The sequence below is a fragment of the Gasterosteus aculeatus genome, chromosome 15 (assembly GCF_964276395.1).
Source record: "Gasterosteus aculeatus chromosome 15, fGasAcu3.hap1.1, whole genome shotgun sequence".
Taxonomy (NCBI): domain Eukaryota; kingdom Metazoa; phylum Chordata; class Actinopteri; order Perciformes; family Gasterosteidae; genus Gasterosteus; species Gasterosteus aculeatus.
Genome location: NC_135703.1, coordinates 15494584 through 15509639, shown reverse-complemented (window position 1 = coordinate 15509639; position 15056 = coordinate 15494584). Strand labels below are relative to the sequence as shown.

Genomic DNA, 15056 nt, shown 5'->3' with positions numbered 1-15056 from the left:
AAGAAAGGGGTCCGATGTCAAAACTAGAACACCAAAAAGTGTTCAACCGAGAGGATACAAAATCAGTGCGAGTCCCGGGGCTTTGTACTGACAATTTTTATTTTACACTTATATAACAAAACTGTTTATTTACCTTCCCAACAGGAAAGAGGAGAGTGGTAAAGCAAACAGAAGAGCACTGAGTGGGATCTCACAGCGAGAAATCCTGCTCTAGGCAAACACCACAATGGCTGGCTCCCTCACAAAGACAATCCTGTTAAAAAGAACTCTGAAAAGGTGTGTGTGGGCGTGCGTGGACACACACACACACACACACACACACACACACACACACTCCACTTAGCGAGAGTCCTCATCAGCTTGCGTTTGATCCAGTAACCCATCCAAGTGTCCAGATGGTCATAAAAATGGCTTCAACTCTCTCCCTCACACACGCCTTCTGAGGAATAAAAAAGGAAGCCAAACCAGGGGAGGGATATGGATCAGATGTCAGGTGGGTTTAACTGCAGGAGGAGCAGCTGCACAGCAGAAAGCTGAATTACGAACAGTTCCTCTTCTGTCCCTTCTCTATTTTCTGCTTGGACGAAGTGAGATTTAATGTATTTTTTTTAAAACAGCCCATCTCTATCACTGTTATGGGTGAAAAGGTGCCAGCGGAAGGCGGAACGCCGCGGTCGGTTTAATGTGGATCAAAACGCTGTGCTCTTTGTTGATCCCAGAGCGGAGAAGGCCAACGCTCCCACTCCCAACAAAAAAAAGAAAGAATGAAAGTTGCGGCAATTAGGTTTTTTTCTAGGCTGAACGACACATGAGGACTGAGCCGGGCCGTCAGAGCCCAGGAGGATTTATCTTCAGATAAGAGCTGGTGGAGCAGAGACACAAGCTCCCTCCCTCAGGTTTTCCCTCAGTAGCCGTACTTGTCGTTCAGGTGTGTTCGTCCGTCTCCACTCTGATCTAAAAGTGAAGAAAAAAACATGGCTTTTATATATCCAAAAGCTTTCTACTCATCTAACAAGCTAAAAGAAAAGAAGCCCATATAGAAGTAAATACATTTATGTCCCACTAGAGCAAATTCAGCGAGCAGAGTTGCCGCTGACTCATAAGCATCGCTGCACGTCAGCTGCACGAGTCCTCATTCCTTTCCCCGTGTCCTCTAAAAGTCCCCCTCCTTCATCCCTGTCCACAGTTGGCCAGAAACAAACCGTCTTGGGAGTGTCAACGAGTGTTGGTCAACTTATAGACCTGGCATGGTTCCTTGTACACGGCTAACCGGAGTTAGCCGGATCATTTTCAGGACAATATCACATAGGTCAGGTTTTTCAGTTCCACACATCACAATGACGTACTGTACGAGCGCCGTCGATGCTGCCGACAAGGAAACATTTACAAGAAGACCGTCTCAAGCCGTACATGGTGAACCCCACACAACTCCGAGCAGTCACTGTCCCACAGACTGTCCCACACACTGGATGCATAGCCTTGAGCTTTTTTCCAAGTGGTACATGTATGTCCAGTGTACAGACAGCATCTGGAAAGCCGCTGCATGCCGTGCTCTTTGTAAAGTTTATTAAGCGCTTAAGAAACTTCTCGATGTTCCATGTTTCACTGCTTCAATTGATTGAATTTCAGATTATGAATATCACGTACATATTGGCCCGCCCAGAAACATATTCTCACACACATTTTCAGTAGTTCTATATGGTCATTTACATGTATGTACATATATCCTCATAACTATTATTTGTGTTAATTATTTTCGCCAGCCGGATCTCATTGGATGATGCATTTCATGGTGCCCACTGCCAGCAGGCACATAGAAATAGAATCTGATTTATTGTGATGAGGCTCTTAAAATGAGCCTACAGTTTCCCAACACTTATGCGTAGAACATTTCTGCGATATTTAGCCATGCTTCTTGTCTCGCCCTCGAAGCGGTGGCGCGGTTACATATTGCCATAAATATTCAATTTTATTCATTTTATTTTGTATAGCTCAAAATTGCATATTAGCCTCAGAGGGCTTTACAGTCGGTCCACATGAGTCATCCTCTGTCCCCAAACCCTCACATCGGCACCAGGCTTCCTGGGATGGACACACTGCGATGGATGTCACGTGTACAGAATGAACAACTTAAAAGATGTACAGAAATGTTTCAAATATACATATTACGTTTACATATGCCTTAATGCTCATTTTCCTTTGAGTTTAAAAATCATGTTTTCGGTGATCGACTCTTCCCCCTTTTGAAGTAAGACGGCCATGTGCAATTACCATGATGACTGACGTCTGGTTCAAATTAACAACACTTTGTTTGAGTGCGGATCAGCCTTTGAGGAACCGTGACAGCCTGACTTCAATCATCGGGTTAATCGGACATTTGAGTCCACGCCTGCTCATCCTCAACTGACAAAGAGCGGTGGGTTTACGGTCACACCGGTTGACTCTGACCTGCATCAATTGTCAACAGGTTTTGTGCAAACAGTCGGGTGGTTTTACCTGTGGGAGGCACCCAGACGCAGTAATCAGGGTCGTCCTCTGGATACGGTCCCGAGGGCTGCTTTGGGGGCTGTGGAGACAAATTGTGCGGTAAGCATTTATGCACAATATAAATATATATGAATGAGAGAGAGGGACTTGCGTACCCTGCTGGGGCCCATCACTTTCTTCTTCACCTTCTTTCTGGGGCTGGGCTCTGCTGCTGGACCTCCATCGCCTCCCGCTTTGGACTCTGTGGGGGACGTCGGTATGCATATGGCATTAGAGGTGGTGACCCGGCACCACGCTCGGAACAAAAACCAACATGCGCAGATTGATATGGAAACGGTTAAAACAAGGGAACCACCTGGAGCCAGCGAGGGGCCCTCCTTGCGTTGAGAGTCCTGCTCCACTCCCTCAGCGGACTCCTCGCCTTCTGTCGGTGTGCCGCTGCGCTCTGATTTCAAGTCAGACAAACAAAAATAAACAAAGACTAACCATTAGCACACGCATACGGTTACACATTCCTGAGTGTTTGATTTGTGCATTTTTCTTTCTACAACTGCCACAGGGTGAGAAATGCTATTGTGAACACACAATGATCTACTGCCACCCAGTGGCAGAAGAGATGCAGTGCAGACTTGTGGGACCAGATTATTTCCTTCATTTCTTGTACCTTTGGGCTCTTGTGAGCGCGGGGGTTCCCGTCTTTGCTGCACCGACAGAGACACGCCAGACTCCTCAGAGTTGGTTTCAGTAATAGCCGCATACTCCTTATCCTCATTTCCCTCGGCCCCTTCCTCCCCCTCTTCCTCTTCCTCTTCTTCTCCACTGGGTGGAAGTTCTTTCATGTTGAAGAGCTCGGCGGGCAAGTTGGGCCGCTTCGGAGGCAACTTCTACAAGAGATGAAGAAACATCAATGAAAAAGAGAGAACCTGGCAAGAAAAGAGGCCCAGCGACCAACACATACCCCAATGGTGCCGGTCTTCAGTTTGAATTTGCTTCCCCCCTTCATGGCTCCGAACAGCGGTAAGGTCTTTTTGGGCGTCTCTGGCTCCGAGCTACCACTGTCACACCAACACACATCAAAATAGTGTTCAAGTCTGTATTTTACAGGCTGACCCGCCGAACGCTTAGAAGAAGCTAGAGACTGAGCCCAACCTGTTCTGTGGCCTCTGCTCTGAAAATGGCATACCCATAACAAGTGTAATAACTGTGTAACTACTTTGTCTATCTGGACAACTCTCTTTATGTGGGAATAAAGGGGGGCGTCTGAGGTGTAAAAATCTGTTTATAAGTTACTGGTGAAGAAATAAATTGATACAACACCCTAAAAAACCCTTTGAGTTTTACGTTGAGGATTAATACTCAGGAACAGGCTTTTGTGAAACAGAAACAGTCAAACTCATGATTTTACTCTCGCTCTGCCTGTGTTGGTCCCATTGGATACAACTAAACCCACGTGGAAATGATCCACAGCTCCGAGCCCCTCACCAGCCAAACTGGGTAGAGCGTAAATGACCCTCGAGAATGATAATGTCTCCCTGTGAAATTCGACCCCCTAACTCCTCCTAACGTAATTTAAAAGAGATAAGAAGCTGTGTGAGGTGTGCAAGACGGCAGGTGGCCGTACTGCACTGAAGAAACGGCAGATTCATTTAATCATTTTCATTTATTTCAGATTCATATGCTGGATGTTTGGTGATTTTTGGGGTTGTCAGAGAGAAATTACACTTATATCAAAGTGGCTTGTCTTGCTCTTCTGGGTGCAGTTTTCTTTGTTCACTCCTTTCCTTGCTGAGAAATGTTACAAACGCACCGCCATGTGCAAATTGTGGACTAATTTGCACATCATATTTTATAACTTGGAGTTTTCAAACAGATAAGTGCTGATTGCAGCTTGTAAGACTCTAATGTTTTGATCGGTGTGAAGTATTGTATTTGACCACAATAATCCTGTTCTGGCACCGATTACATGGTGTGCTTGTGCTTCACATTCATATCTGTATGGGAATAATGTGTTTGTGTTCACTCTGAAACATTCCCAGCAGCGCGTCTGACCTCGGCAGCAGCGAGGGCATCCGGGCGGGCCGCGTGAGCTCCACCAGCTTGCGCAGCCTCTGCGCGTCTTTGCGAAGGTCGGCCACGCGCACGTGGAGCTTCCTGCGCTCCACGGCGTCAATCGCCGCCTCACTCCGCACCGCGGTCATGAAGGCGTCCAGCGGGTCTTCGGCCGAGGAGCCGGAGGAGTCTTGAGGAGGAGAAGATGAGAACACGCGCGTTTAAAAACAGGCAGCTGTAGCCGTGGCGCCGGCGGTGAACTCCGACCGTGACTCACCGCCCCTCCCGCCGCTGAGCTTTCTCTGAGCCTCCGCCAGCTCAGTCTCCACCTCCGATAGTTTGGCCACCTGCATGAGGAGAACAGAAACCTCTCAGTAGTGGTGCAGTTTGCAGGAATACACATTCTTATTAGTTTGGGAGGTATTTTGTGTCGTGTGACAATTTGCGACGGTAAAACATCACGCCGGCTCCACAGCAGCGGGTCGGCGTTTTCAGTGAGAGCATTGAGCAGAATTCAGTAGTATCCCCGAGTCGGGTGCACAAATAGCGGCAGAGTCTCATTTACCAGTGACTCGTAGGTCTGGGGCCGCTCCTCGACCTTTCCTGCCTTTTTCATTCTCTCCTGCCTCTTCCTCTCCACGGTGCCAGTTCGATCCAGGAAGGTGTCGTCATCGCTGTCGTAGTAGTCCTCGTCTTCCCAGTTCTTCTTCTTGCGCTTGCGAGACACTACGCGTAGGAAGGCCAGCAGGAGACAAAAATGAAGAACATGTAAACATAAGTACGAGCTGGAAGCAGTGCAGACGGTGGTCCATAATCCTGCTCGCCACCTGCTTCCTGGCGGAGCAGCCCTCTGGCTTCCAGCATTCGACATGCCTCCAGGCAGCACTGGACGGCCACATCTTTCTTCTTGCCGGTGTGGGTCGCCTCGGCGACCAGCTGCCGGCCCGCGGCGTCGTCTACCGGGAGCCTGACAGAAAGGTCAACTCTGTGATCCCATTCGAGCTTTCTGACAGCAAGGTTTTAAAACGTACGCATTTTCACTTCACTCACTTTATCCTGCAGAGCCACGTGCCGTGACTTTGGTCTTCATACTCAAACTCTAGCTCCTCTCCTGAAATTGAAAGATGCCCGAGTCAAGAAATTCAAGAGCAGCAAGAAGGAGAAACAATGAAAAAGAGGAACGCGTATGGCGGCGGATTAACAGGAAATCTTCTTACCTTCCCTGTCGTAGAAGCCCTGCAAGGCCTTCTTTGGGTCCTTCAGGTAGGCCGCTTCCTGGTCCTCTTGGAACTCTGTTGAAAAAGGGTTTTCCTCGTTCTCGTCGTCCTCCGGAACGACCTCTTCGGCTGATGGTTGGATGAACAAAGACAGATGGAATTAAAAAAGGAGACGAGAAAAGGGGTTAACACCAGGTTGTGACGGCGACACAAGAATCTGTCCACACAGTTCATACTGTTGCGTGATGCGGAACAAACATCTCACCCATTCCCCACGAGCAGCCCGAGTCTTTGTTCTGGCTCTTGTTGATTTCCCCTAGGCAGTCTCCTGCCTCCTCCTCCTCCTTATGCCCCCCATCATCGTCGTCATCATCAGAACCATCTCCCATCATCCTCTTCTCAAGTTCTTCCTTCTGCTTTCGGGCCTTCTCCCTCAGCTCCGTCACCGTCAGCTCAGACTCCTCTTCTTCGTCAAACTCTGGACCCTGTGGGACGAGGAAACTCAACTATTTATTTTGCTTGCCTACGACCCAGCATGCAACGCAGCACTGAGAGTCCGGTGAGATGTGAAAGGGGCTAAAAGTTAGTTTCAGGTCACGCTATTGTGCGGTGGCTCTGTGCTCCACTTGGGGGGGACTACTTAATTAACTTTTTTTAAATACTCTGTTTACTGTTGTTTATGTTAAGTTTGGTAAATTGCTGATTTCTGCTTATTTTTCTTGTAGAATCAAGATTCACAAATAACCGATCTAGATGCTCAACGGTTTTGTTTTGAAGAACACCTACAAATCTAAAACCTTAGGAGAAAGGTCAGAACGTTAAACGTCTTGATAAATTATTTCCACTTAATAATCAAATATATACAGTGCTGTGAATAAGTATTAACGCTCTTCCTGCTTTATTTTTTTTGCATATGTGTCACAGAGGTTTCAGATCAAACTAATGATTTAACATTTTTATAAGACAATGTAGTTTTTAAATGATCTCATTTGTCATCTTAAACCGGCTCGCCGGGCCCCCAGACTCCCCTAACGGCCCCCCATTCCTGCCTGTGTGTGTACATGAGTAACTAAGAAGTACGAGGGACACATACTTTTGCACAGCACAAATACAAAATGAGCTCTGAAACATTGCCCTGAGTGGAATAAATGTCACGTTGTGGTGTGACCTCCGACGGGGTTTACGTGCAGGTGTAGACGTCCGCGTCAGGTTCTCACCTGCAGGATAAAGAGCCTCGTGCTGCCCCCGAACTTCAGGACGTGTCCAACCCGGAGCCGCATGTAGGTCTTCGGGGGGACCTTGTTCTTGTTCACCACGGTGCCGTGCGTGCTTCCCAGGTCGTGGACGTAAAACCCCCTCTGCTCCCCCGCGGAGTCCCCCTCCCCGGCCTGTGCCCGGTACTGAAGCACGGCGTGATACCGGGAGATGGACGGGTGCTCCAGAGAGACGTCACACACGGGCAGGCGTCCGACCACGAAGTAGCTTTTCTGCGCGAGGGGTACCGTGTCCACGATGGTGCCGTTTTTAAGAATTTCCAGAGCATAGGGGACATCCGTGGCCTTGCCCCCCCATGACGGCTCAGTGTATGGGATGGGGGGCGACTTACCCACCGGGGGGCCTTTAGATGGGAGCACCGTGCGTATAGCCGCTGGCTTGATTTTAAAGGGAGCCACGTTCTTGTTTTTAACGTCACCACCGTCCCCGTCCTTCTCTCGATCCGCTCCCGTGGTGCTGTTGTCATCTCCAGGACCCGGGGAGTCCTCCGCGGCGGCGTGTCCAGCCTCGGCTCGGCCGCGTTCCTTCACGGGTTTTGCCGCCGTGGATTTGGACGCAGCGGTGTCGTTACCGCGTTTGCTGGCGAGAGAAGGCACCGCGAAAATGGCCGGTTTTTTAAAATTGTCTTTTTTTTCTGGTTCAGTCATTGTTTCCTGGTCGCCTTCGTTCTCTGGGGCTGAGTGCGCGTCCGTTTCCATCGCGGAGTTCAAGCCTCCTTCCGAGGTTCCCACACACACGTCTGACGGCGGGGAGGCGTCCATGTTTATCTGGCGCAACTGCAAAGTGTCTCCGGGTTGTCGAAGCCTCTATAAGCACCGCTGGAGAATTTGTTTCCGAGAAATTGCAGTTAAGAAATTATTTGAAAATGTATTTTCTATTTAAAATATGAAAAACGGCATGTGACTATAATTCTCGTGTTATGCAAGTCTAAATAAATAGTTTATTGCGGAACTAAATACCTGGTCCAGCTGCTCGCCGAGTCTTTTAATAAGAAGGACTAAAGTGATTAGTTCCTGTGCAACTTCCTTCATAAATACAACAACGGACATTGCTTTCAAATATTGCAGGCGCTTTATCTATCCATGTACAGTGTGAGTGGTTGTGTACTTTTTAATTTGTGTATAATTGAACTGTCTAAACGTGCTCAGCTTACTCCTTCATAACGTGGTCGTTAGTCGTTTCTCCTCCGTGAAGGACTTTAATGTTTTCTTTAATGCTCATGTTGCACCAAACTGCAGACACCTGCCACACGTTGTTTACTTGGTGTTCGGGAGACAAGTTACGTGTTAAACCGTAACTTCAGTGCCCGCGCGAATCGATGCTAATCTACTGTATGTATGTATTTTGTGTGTGTGTAATTGTGCCGACAAGTGCATTGTCTCTTGAAAACGAATGAATCTTGTGCACATTTGCCACCATGTCATCAGTTATTCGATTGGCGTCATCGTCCCATGGCAATTAAGTTTAGGTTAATTTTATTTATTTATTCTTATTAAAAATAAATAAGGCCGTTCCTTTTTTCCACTTCATCCCTGATTGTGGTGGTCACTAATATCCACTCTTTCTCCAGATCTAATTACAGTCTGAGTCTGTCTTTTCGGCTTTGATCCCCCACCATGATGCGTTACTGGGGCGAGATCCCTGGGCCTGCAGGGGCTCCGCCCAGTCGCAGCTCCTTCGACTTGCTCCAGCGGGAGTTTCGCTCCGTGGAGATGCAGGACCCTCCCCTGCATCAGCCCTCGGCCCAGCGTCCACGACCCACCACCATGTTGGACATCCCCTCGGAGCCCTGTAGCCTCACCATCCACACCGTGCAGCTGTGTCAACACGCCCGCCGCCTCCGTAGCCTCCTGTCGGCGGCTCAGGGTCAGAGCTTGGCACCCTCCGAGGGGGGCAGCAAGCTGGAGGAGGCGGAGGCAAACCTGCCCCTGTGTCCTCCCACCCCACCTGTCATGCCAGACGACCTGCTGCCCGTTGACAGCAAAGCGCCGCGACAGCCCTTCCTCCTCCGCCACAGTGACCCTGAAAGTGACTTCTACAAGTGAGTGGATCCGATTGACGTGGCTGAGCCAAGATGAATATTATGAATGAATACTAGTGCCAAGTGAATATATTCACACATTTAATGTCACACAATTTATCAATCGTCTTCTTAAGGGGTAAAGGCGAGCCTGTCACAGAGCTGAGTTGGCCTTCTTGCAGGCCACTTCTCTATCAGTCAGTGGCCACCATCTTGGCCCACGCTGGCTTTGAGTCGGCCCAGGAGAGCGTGCTGGAAACCCTGACGGACCTGGTCCATGAGCACTACATGCGGCTCTCCCGCATGCTCCGCGTGGCGGTGGACCGCGAGGCCCGACTGGGAGCGAGTCCCTTCCCAGACGTGGTGGAGCAAGTGTTCCACGAGGTGGGCATTGGCAGCGTGCTGGCCCTGCAGCGCTTCTGGCAAGTGAGGATCAAGGACTATCACAACTACATGCTGCAGGTGAGGTTGGTAACGGGGGTTCTGCCATTAGACAGTCAATTTGTTTTATCTCAGTTTTATCTATTTTATTGTGTAATTGTATTAGATTTTTGTGGCAATGTTTCAAATCAAGTTTTCATAGCGTTGAAAATTATTTGTGTAGAAATGTGATGAGGTGGTATTTAATCCACTGGATTTGTTGAAAGCTGTCATGAATGTGTCATGTCAGTAAATATATATGTAACGGTATATATAGACACACCTGTCTATATAAGGTATCACAGTTGACAGTGCATATCAGAGCATAAACCAAGCCATGAAGTCCAAGGAATTCTCTGTAGACCTCCGAGACAGAATTGTATCAAGGCACAGATCTGGCGAAGGGTACAGAAATATTTCTGCAGCATTGAAAGTCCCAATGAGCACAGTGGCCTCCATCATCCGGAAATGGAAGAAGTTTGGAACCACCAGGACTCCACCCAGCCAGACTGAGCGATTGGGGGAGAAGGGCCTTAGTCAGGGAGGTGACCAGGAACCCGATGGTCACTCTGACAGAGCTGCAGCGTTGTTCTATGAAGAGAGGAGAACCTTCCAGAAGGACAACCATCGCTGCAGCACTCCACAAATCAGGCCTGTTTGGTAGAGTGGCCAGACAGAAGCAACTCCTCAGTAAAAAGCACATGACAGCCCGCCTGGAGTTTGCAAAAGAGCCCCTGAAGGACTCTCAGACCATGAGAAACAAAAATTCTCTGGTCTGATGAAACAAAGATTGAACTCTTTGGCCTGAATGCCAAGCGTCATGTCTGGAGGAAACCAGGCACTGCTCATCACCTGGCCAATACCATCCCTACAGTGAAGCATGGTGGTGGCAGCATCATGCTGTGGGGATGTTTTCAGCGGGAGGAACGGGGAGACTAGTCAGGATTGAGGGAAAGATGAATGCAGCAATGTACAGAGACCTCCTCAATGAAAACATGCTCCAAAGCGCTCTGGACCTCAGACTGGGGCGACGGTTCATCTTCCAACAGGACAACGACCCGAAGCACACAGCCAAGATAACAAAGGAGTGGCTTCGGCACAACTCTGTGAATGTCCTTGAGTGGCCCAGCCAGAGCCCTGACTTGAACCTGATTGAACATCTCTGGAGAGATCTGAAAATGGCTGTGCACCGACGCTCCCCATCCAACCTGATGGAACTTGAGAGGTTCTGCAAAGAAGAATGGGAGAAACTGCCCAGAAATAGGTGTGCCACGCTTGTGGAGTCATACCCAAGAAGACTTGAGGCTGTAATTGCTGCCAAAGGTGCTTCAACAAAGTATTGAGCAAAGGCTGTGAATACTTACATGTATGTACATGTTATGTTTTCGTTCTTTATTTTTAACAGATTTGCAAAAATGTGCAAAAAACAATTTTCACTTCGTCATTATGGGTTGTTGTGTGTAGAATGTTGAGGAAAATAATACATTTAATCCATTTTGGATTAAGGCTGTAACATAACAAAATGTGAAAAAAGTGAAGCTCTGTGAATACTTTCCGGATGCACTGTACAAGACATTTGAAAAGGGTTCTTGGCAGTATCTTATAGTGGAGATGTCCCACCTCAGCTGAAATAAATAGTGCCTTTACTAACACCCGGTATAGTGCGGAAACATGCATTCTCAAATAGAAAGGGAGAAGTGGGCACGTGGCCTGAGAGATTCAATCTGTCTGGTGCCAACAGGGCTTCTAGAGGTATACATTTTTACCTGCGAGCCTCCATCTGAAAGGTTTGACAAATAAAATATTTTCTTCTTCCAGGTGAGCAAAGATCTGTCAGAAGAATATGAACGATTGGTGAACCCAGAAAAGGCTTTGGAGGACTCCAAGCCCCCAAGGATTAAGGAGGAGCCCATGAATGACATCTCGTTCCCCGTTAGCGAGGAGCTGGAGGCTGACCTGGCCTCTGGGGACCAAGCTCTGCCCATGGGGGTCCTCGGGGCCCACGCTGAAAGGCTGGCGTCGGCGCTGGTTGGTGACCATTCTCCTCACACCTCAGGTGAGGTCGACTTTATACAAACGTGAGCGGCGTAACCGTAACGTCACCAACCGGTTTCTCAACCCCCAGAGGTACCGCTTGATATTGTTGTATCACAGCTCATCGCTGGATGTGTCTCGTTCAATAAGTAGCTCTAAGCCTTCTTAACGGTCCTTGTTGTCTTCCTAATAAAAATCTCTTGGACTGCTTGTGAAAAGGCTGCTTCCATTATGTGGCCTAAATCTGTGGTCCCGTAAAGGAGTGCATGGCTGGGCATTTGCGCAACATTCTGCACGTCGTATTTACCATCACGGATTTCTAAAAGAAACGTAAGTGGCCCGTGCCGACCAATCGTAGATCTCCATCATCTCCGTGGCCCTGACCGTTGTAGCATCTGTGGTTGCGTCCACCCTTGACTGTTAGAAACACAGCATGCTGTCACCACTGATTGGATCCGGTGATTCCTTCTTTTTTAAACATGAGACATTTGACCTACTCTGGTTAACACCAGTCGGACTTCTCACTATAGGAAAAGGCTTCACTAGGTGCAGCTCAAACATGCTAGATCAATGTTGTTGGGAAGTATCCTATGAGGGCAATTTTAACATGCGTTTGTATGCAGGCCTCCTCTCTTTAAATGGTCTGGATATTATTATTATTTTTTGTGAAAAATCCCCTTTGCTAAATTGGTGCTGCTCTCTTCTCAGGTGGTGTTGGGACCAACAGCTCCCCTCTGTGGCCTCAAGTAAAAATGGAGCCGCAGGATGCTGAGGAGGGCCAGGGCGCCGGCAACCATCAGCACCACCACCACGCCGTCTTGGGTGGTGACGTGTTTGAGGAGGGGGGGCCCATGTCCACCATGAGTGAGTCCGGGGGAGCCATGGCAGCCTCTCCTGGGGGAGTGGCGTCAGACGCCAGCTACGCGTCCCATTCGCCCGATTCCTTGATGGGCGCGTCGCCCGTTTTCAACCAAAGGCCCAAGAAGCGAACGAGGAAGATGTGAGGATGCGTTCAAGGAAGCTGGAACTGCTGATAACTGAACTCTGAACACAAAAGCTGACGGTGAAACCCACCAGCTGTTCTGCTGCCAACATGAACAGCCACTTCATAAGCTTACGTAAATGTCATGAACGGACTGGACTGCTGTGACGAGGGGTACAGTTTCAGTGTACAGTTTCTCTCAAATTAGCGGAAGGCTTTGCCGTTTAATTCATGATAGGGTTTATTGTGAAAAGAATAAAACATCTTTAAGAATATCCGTTTTGCTTCAAGTTTTATTAAGTGCTTTTCAGAAAATGTTGGTAGATGATGACAGTTGGCCTACTGAATTGGACAACAGGAAAAACTACGGGGTCCAAAAACTGCACTGGGTTGGTTTTGGCTGTTAAGTCCCTTTTACCTCACATAAACATTCCGTCCTGTGCCATTCATTAGTAATAGAAGATGCTTCAAAATATTTATTTTCCCCCTTATGGAGATGCCGTGCATATTATGACACATTCCCTTTCAGTAGCACATGTGGCCCAATGTGGTGGAACGACACACACACACACACACCTGTCTGCCTGAAACCGCTCTGCTAAATTAGCATCTGTTTCAGTAATGAGGCAAAGCTGCGAAATGCAACACCAGAAGCAATTATGTCTTGCTTGTGTGTATCGTGACGGCTACATCAATCCCGTCTTAATGGCAAATTAATTACGGCATGTTTAATTCTGCACACTAAACGAGTAGACCCTGTTTGAATCCATGGGATTTTTTTTAGTGTGGCCGCCTCCTCCGGGTTGGCAATAAGGCAGATAACGGTCGGTGCCTTAAGGAGCGGGCGGATGGGGCTCACGTATTGACATTCAATAAACTGAGTTAATAGTTTTAGTTTAGTCTTCGTTTGAGACGCACCTTTAAAAATGTGTGATGTGGAACAGCTTGAAAAACAAATTTACTTTCACAGACATAAGTATAATCATAATAATACTAATGTTTTAACCGACTAAACTTAATACGTAGCCATTGTCCTCGGAAATCCTAACAAATCTGACACCTAAAATGTCTGCCCTTTTTTGGTAGCTGATCCCTGCTTAAAAATCATTGTGATAATCTTCAACAATGCATTGCATTTTTTATACATTTTTTAGGCTTGAGTGAGTCTTAATTTGAAATTGGTTGATTTGCATGACTGTCAAATACATTCCGACAAAAAAGGACCAAATTCCCTTCTGAAATGTTGACTGTAACACTGTAAATACATCCCACCACTTCCAAAATTATCATTTATTTTTTCTCAAGGAAATATTTTGTATTAAAATAATGATCAACAGTTGTGGATTAAATCTTTTAAAAGTAAACGTTTCGGCTGAAAAAAATTGTGATGGAGATTGAACGTTTTAACATACAATCTGGTGTTATACTTTTGTTATAGTTTGTCAACAGCTACCAAGTTTCTTTGCGCTGGGGAGAAAAGATGTCAAGGTGTTTGTTAAGAGGGGACAGAGAAAGGACTCAACACGTGATTAATTACCCTTACCTCGTGAACTTTAATTTTTAAAGTTAGCGAGCGGAATGAAGAACAACTGTACGCAATGAGCTCGGATCCTCCTTCAGCGTCCCTCCAGCGTGTCTTAGGTCTTCCCCGGGGTCTCCTACCACTCGGTCGTGCCCTAATAACCTCCTGGAGGCGTCCAGGAGGCATCAGACTTACAGTAGATGCTCAAACCACCTGACTTGCTTCAGCTCCAAGTTCCCTCCTGATGTCAGAACTCCTCACCCTCTCTGAGACTGAGCTCGGCCACCCAACGAGGGAAGGGACGCAGACCTCCGAGCAGCAACTTGACGCATGACTTGTATGTGTTTCAACTCTGCTCCTAGTAAGTATTATTTCGTAAATGTCCTGTTTAATGATTTTACACCCGGGTTGAAAAATATTTTTTCATCCTAAAAGTTCGAGCACACTCTCCGGTCCCCCTTTTTAAAAATGGGAACCACCCCGGTCTGCGAGACCATCGGCAATGTTCCCAACCCCTATGAAACATTGAAAAGGCGTGACAGCCAAGACAGATCAACAATGTCCAGCAGCGAAGAAGCTGCAGGTGTGTTGAGAAGTTGCAGGAGGGCAGAGCTAACTAACTCCCCCAAAGACATGCATGGCGTAGAGGTTTACATCCACTGAGCCAGCACGAGAAAAGCACAATGATGCAGGGAAATTCACAATAGCAATTATAGGCTTTAGTTGTGCTTTGTATTATTGTACCTTGGCGTAGGTAAAAATTAGTTATGATGAGACCCTTTCAGCCATTTTGTGACCCTTTACAGCAATAAGACGTGACTAGAATTAACAAACTTTGAGCTGTGGCGTTTATATTGTTAGTACATTCATGTCTGTGTCATCTACGTTAATGGTTATTTTATTCTGCCATTGAGTCCATATGAAGTGTGTGGCTATTTCATTTGTGTTTGTTGCACCCGCTGTAGTCTCCAGCTTCTTTTTATTTATTGCCGGTCCAGTTGTCTGAGTTGTGCGTGTGACCTTTCTGGCTCCTGGTGGTGAGGCAACTGG

The 15056-nt window shown here is 47.6% G+C and overlaps 2 protein-coding genes across 5 annotated transcripts; one reads left to right on the top strand and one right to left on the bottom strand.

The window, feature by feature from the left end:
• Window positions 1-81: 81 nt before the first annotated feature.
• On the bottom strand, window positions 82-7805 carry slc4a1ap (solute carrier family 4 member 1 adaptor protein). The gene is made up of 14 exons (XM_040199438.2): window positions 6971-7805; window positions 6019-6238; window positions 5754-5882; window positions 5587-5647; window positions 5364-5503; window positions 5102-5262; window positions 4814-4883; window positions 4537-4726; window positions 3446-3542; window positions 3152-3371; window positions 2843-2932; window positions 2643-2728; window positions 2497-2566; window positions 82-954 (listed from the first exon to the last, which is right to left on the bottom strand). The coding sequence occupies exons 1-14, from the start codon at window positions 7787-7789 to the stop codon at window positions 905-907; spliced, it is 2403 nt and encodes an 800-aa protein (XP_040055372.2). The 5' UTR covers window positions 7790-7805; the 3' UTR covers window positions 82-904.
• Window positions 7806-7834: 29 nt separating this feature from the next.
• Window positions 7835-12759, top strand: supt7l (SPT7 like, STAGA complex subunit gamma). Of its 4 annotated transcripts, none has more exons than XM_040199439.2 (5): window positions 7835-8119; window positions 8599-9069; window positions 9186-9510; window positions 11287-11524; window positions 12211-12759. In XM_040199439.2, exons 2-5 carry the CDS (start codon window positions 8645-8647, stop codon window positions 12504-12506), a joined length of 1284 nt encoding a protein of 427 aa, XP_040055373.1. In that variant the 5' UTR covers window positions 7835-8119; window positions 8599-8644; the 3' UTR covers window positions 12507-12759. The 4 variants fall into 4 exon arrangements, with proteins under 4 accessions (XP_040055373.1, XP_040055374.1, XP_077945231.1 ...); XM_040199440.2 differs by having other exon boundaries at window positions 7835-8496; XM_078089105.1 differs by having other exon boundaries at window positions 8008-8119; window positions 9186-9515; window positions 11292-11524.
• Window positions 12760-15056: the final 2297 nt, after the last annotated feature.

Bases quoted from the DNA above. Each gene is read 5' to 3' on its own strand.
- slc4a1ap (XM_040199438.2), bottom strand. From the start codon at position 7,789: ATGGACGCCTCCCCGCCGTCAGACGTGTGTGTGGGAACCTCGGAAGGA. The intron at 5,648-5,753 runs GTAAGAAGATTT...TTTCAATTTCAG, and splicing joins GGGCTTCTACGACAGGGAAG to GAGAGGAGCTAGAGTTTGAG. The intron at 4,727-4,813 runs GTGAGTCACGGT...CTCCTCCTCAAG, and splicing joins GCTCAGCGGCGGGAGGGGCG to ACTCCTCCGGCTCCTCGGCC.
- supt7l (XM_040199439.2), top strand. From the start codon at position 8,645: ATGATGCGTTACTGGGGCGAGATCCCTGGGCCTGCAGGGGCTCCGCCC. The intron at 9,070-9,185 runs GTGAGTGGATCC...CGTCTTCTTAAG, and splicing joins CCTGAAAGTGACTTCTACAA to GGGTAAAGGCGAGCCTGTCA. The intron at 9,511-11,286 runs GTGAGGTTGGTA...TTCTTCTTCCAG, and splicing joins ATCACAACTACATGCTGCAG to GTGAGCAAAGATCTGTCAGA.